General features: G+C 44.3%; 1 protein-coding gene across 1 annotated transcript; it reads right to left on the bottom strand.

The window, feature by feature from the left end:
• Positions 1-257: 257 nt before the first annotated feature.
• LOC128106142 (speckle-type POZ protein-like) lies at positions 258-1,346 on the bottom strand. The gene has a single exon (XM_052731460.1). The coding sequence runs from the start codon at positions 1,338-1,340 to the stop codon at positions 258-260; it is 1,083 nt and encodes a 360-aa protein (XP_052587420.1). The 5' UTR covers positions 1,341-1,346.
• Positions 1,347-4,142: the final 2,796 nt, after the last annotated feature.

Raw genomic sequence — 4,142 nt, 5'->3', positions numbered from 1 at the left:
ATATTCCAGTTCCCAACTCATTGGACAAAAATCAAACCAGTACAGTAACAGGGTAGTGTATAATATAGCTCAGCACTTCCCTCCATTAACCTGACAATCAACTCATTTACAGCTGTATTAAAGCCTGAGCCACTATGCTGTCTTTCCCAAGTTTCACTGGAAATGCTCCACTGATCCCATAGTCTACCCAAGTGTCATTGGTAACAACACTGGCTGCTGCTTCAGGGAGAAAAGTATAGAACACAGCTGACCAGGTCCTAAGATTGCTTCAAGCGTTTGAAAGGGGGCTCCAAGAATGGGAGACGAGCAGAAGCCAGGGAACAGTATGCTTCAGAAACTAAATGGGGATATGAGCCCACCATTGCCTTCCAGCCTGAGGTCTCACAGACCTCAGAAGCATGAGCTGTAATGAAATCCAGTGCCTGGGTTTTCAGCTGCTCTGAACTGCGGAGGTCAGCCAGGACAAGAGTTTGGGCAGCATTCTCCACAGAGAGGTCTCTGCAGAGGGCATCCTCACACATGACCTTCAAACGCTCCAGGCCATACTTGTCAGCAGCTGCCAGCAGAACATCTGCCATGCTGTCGAGGTCTGGTGTTTTTCCGGTATAAATGAAGCCCATCATTGCCTTGAAGACTTGTGGCTCCAGGTCAGGGATCTCAAAGCGGTTCTTTCTGCTCTCCTCCATGTCGTGTTCAAACATGGCTCTGAAAACTGGAGAGCGAGCTGCTAAGATGGCCTTGTGAGCCTGGAATTCCTGGCCAGCTACCACCAGGCAGCAGTCTGTGAATCGGGAATTCTCCCACAGCTCTCCTAGCTCATCAGCCAATGTGCATCTGGGAACTTGAATCCCTGGCTTCCTGTTCTGATCAGAGATACTGAAGGAGTCCTGGACCACGCTGACCTTGCAGAGGAGGGTGAGCTGATCATCTGGGAGAAGATGAGGTGCATGGGACAAGAGGAAATCTCGAAGGATGTACTTTTTGAATCCGTAGCCAAGGCCTGACATGAACCTAAAGGCTCTTGGGCTCCTCATGGTTTGCATTTTCTCTCCTTCAGCACTTATGATCCAGAACTGGAACTTTGCCCAAACATGACTCTTTGGACAGCTGAGCAAAAGTAGATTAACTGACAGGTAATCTGCACTTACTTCATCGATTCCCTTTGGGTATAATCTCAAACACCAATTGTCATTGGCTCCTATTGAGAAAGTTGGGCTTCTAAAGCTTTCTGTTATTTCCTCCACAATAAAACGGAAGTTGCTGATGGTCCACATGTAGGAGGATTTTTGAAGGCTGATTTGTGTGTGGTCCCATCTCTGTGCTGTCTCATCTCCAGCCATTTCTCCTGGAGGTAGTGTGAAGGTTCAACTGGTTCCAAAATGAAGAACTAGCAATTGTTTTCTCTTTACCTGTGAGACACAATAATAGACATGAATTATATTTTAAGTTTTTGTTTCTCATCTATTCCCCTTTTGATGGGGCTGGAAACTTGGATCTCTTAAATTTTCTATACAGATTTCAATACTAGTTTCAGAGAAGACAGTGTAGGCTACTAGGAACTCTTACATCACTCCATTTTTCATCTAGATTGAATCTTATTTCAATAGGTAACTGGTTTTTACAACTATACACAGCTGTTGAATATTTTGGAAAATTATGTACACTGGTGTCAAAAAATGTTGTACTAGGTTCTCTAGAGCAACAGAACATATACAAGGAATCTCTCTGTGTATGAAGGAAGGAGATTTATTAGAATGACTTAGGGCTGCAGTCCTGCTAATCCCACATTGCCTATGAAGGAAAGTCCAATATTCCAGTACTTACTCAGTCTAGGAAGTTGGATGTGTCCACTGGTCTTCAGTATATACTGGAGTTCCAAATATTCTCTATTGCCAGGGAAGGGATGGACTTGCTGCAAGGTGAGGGCAAGCAGGCAAAGAGCAAGAGCTTCCTGCTTCCATGTCCTTTTATGCTTCCAGCAGAAGGTGTGGCCCAATTTAGGGTGTGTCTTCTAGCCTCAAGGTCTGGATTAAAGGGGTGTGTCTTCAGGCCTTGAGATCTGGATTAAATGTTTGTGTCTTTTTACCTCCAAGTCCGTTCTTGAATTGTATCTACTCACTTCAACTGAAAGAAAACTGTTCTCTATGGTGGTATTGTGTTCCCCCAAATATTGTGCACCCTAATAAACTTATCTGGAGTCAGAGACAGAACAGCCACAATATTAAACATAGAGGATAGGCAGTGGTAGCACATGACTTTAATCCCAGCACTTGGGAGGCAGAGCTAGGCAGAAATCCTTGTGTTCAAGGGTACAGCCAAGCATGGTGACTCACGCCTTTAATCCCAGAAAGGGAGCCTTTAATCCCAGGGAGTGATGGTAGAAGGCAGAAAGATATATAACGCATAAGGACCAGGAACTAGAAGCATTTTGGCCTGGTTAAGCATTTGGCTGGTTAAGCTTTCAGGCTTCTAGCAGCACAGACCCATTTGAATGAGGACTCAGAAGCTTCCAGTCTGAGGAAAAAAGACCAGCTGAGGATCCGGCGAGGTAAGGTAGTTGTGGCTTGTTCTGGTTCTCTGATCTTCCAGTGTTCAACACAATACCTGGCCTGGTTTGATTTTATTAATAACACCTTCTAAGATTCTCTCTACAGTTCTCACTGCTGTGCCCTCCATTTTAGGGTTTTAGTTAATTCCATGTCTTGTTAGGTTGGGAACCAAGAATAAATACCACAAGAGTATTTTGCTTATTGTAGCTCATCTTAAATAAAACAGGGATGGTGTCCATTCCCACCCAGATGTTATTTCCTCTTCTCAGGGTTTTACACCAACTCCTCCCACTAACATGATCTGGGAAGAGGTGTCTTCCTTTCCCAGTCAGGGGTCTCAGTGTTCACAACTTGGAGATCAGGATGGAAGAATTCACACATGGTGGGCAAGAATCAGAGCCAGGTAAGAATTGCTGAAAGTGGCAGTCATTTGAATCCAGACTCACATTCCCCGGCATAACTCCACCAACTTACATTGGTGGTCTTGCCCCTCCCCACCCTCCAGATAATCCTTGGCCACACTCTTTCAGTTCCAGTTAAGGGTGTGCTAAGAGTTGATTCTAAGTGCTTCTCAATTTCATCATGCTGACTGCCAAGATTCAGCTTCTCAATATCTCATAATTTTCATCCTTCACTGGTGAGTTCTGTCCTCTTTAAACTTTGAACTTGCTTGCTTACACTGCTGGGCCTTAAAAGTGAGACAGTATTTAGGTTTCCAAAAGGTGTAGAATATATTCAACAGTTACCAACGATGGGCTTTTGAGACCGTTCCCCTTCGTTTGTGATAAGTAAAATGCTCCCCACATCTATCATCTCTCTCCAGCTCATCATGTCTGTAGGGACTCACTAAGACTAGAGAACACGACAATACCTTCACTGATTTAATCGGCTCAGCAATTCCCAGTCTACCTCTCCTGAAAGTATGGCTCTGATGCTCTCTTCCCTCAATCCAGGATAAATCAATCAACTGGTTTTGATCTCTGAAAGTTTGGTTCCACATTTAAGAATCTATGGTAGGTGGCTAACTAGTAGCCTAGTGACTCTTCTTTATGTATTTAGGATCAGGGGAGCAGGTACTTCAGAGTAGGAGCAATCTCTCATCAGGGAACAGACTCCTGCCAGGGGCTCAATATACAACTGTTCTTATAGTCTCTCATTCCAGGAATTGGACAGGTGGATCTTTTATTTCACATAGTGGTTCTCTGGGGGACCTGGCACAGACAAAAGGATTCAGATTTCCAACTGGAGAAGGCACAAGTCTTAAGCAGCAGGGGTGTCCACACAACAGAGAAAGCCAACGCCAACCTTCAATACAGCAAAACAAAACTTACAGTAACACATAGAAAGATTTGCAGACAAACATAAGCAGAGAGAGACAGAGAGAGAGAGAGAGAGAGAGAGAGAGAGAGAGAGAGAGAGAGAGAGAGAGAGAGAGAGAGAGAGAAGGAGAAGAGACTCCTTGAACATGGATTTAAGCCAATAGGAATTCTTTTTTAGACAGTTGGCAACCACATGAGGTATTCTGGATTCTGTTGCAGCAACCAGCCTTTCTCAGGGTGAGCTTTTAAGTACAAAACCAATATTCTGGGATGA

The sequence above is a fragment of the Peromyscus californicus genome, unplaced genomic scaffold (genome assembly GCF_007827085.1).
Source record: "Peromyscus californicus insignis strain IS unplaced genomic scaffold, ASM782708v3 Scaffold_9__1_contigs__length_137607984, whole genome shotgun sequence".
Classification (NCBI taxonomy): domain Eukaryota; kingdom Metazoa; phylum Chordata; class Mammalia; order Rodentia; family Cricetidae; genus Peromyscus; species Peromyscus californicus.
Note: the sequence above shows the minus strand (reverse complement) of the source record. Positions and strands in the feature narration are given on the sequence as shown.

What these genes read in the sequence shown, in the direction of transcription:
- LOC128106142 (XM_052731460.1), bottom strand. Translation starts at nt 1,340, where the DNA reads ATGGCTGGAGATGAGACAGCACAGAGATGGGACCACACACAAATCAGC.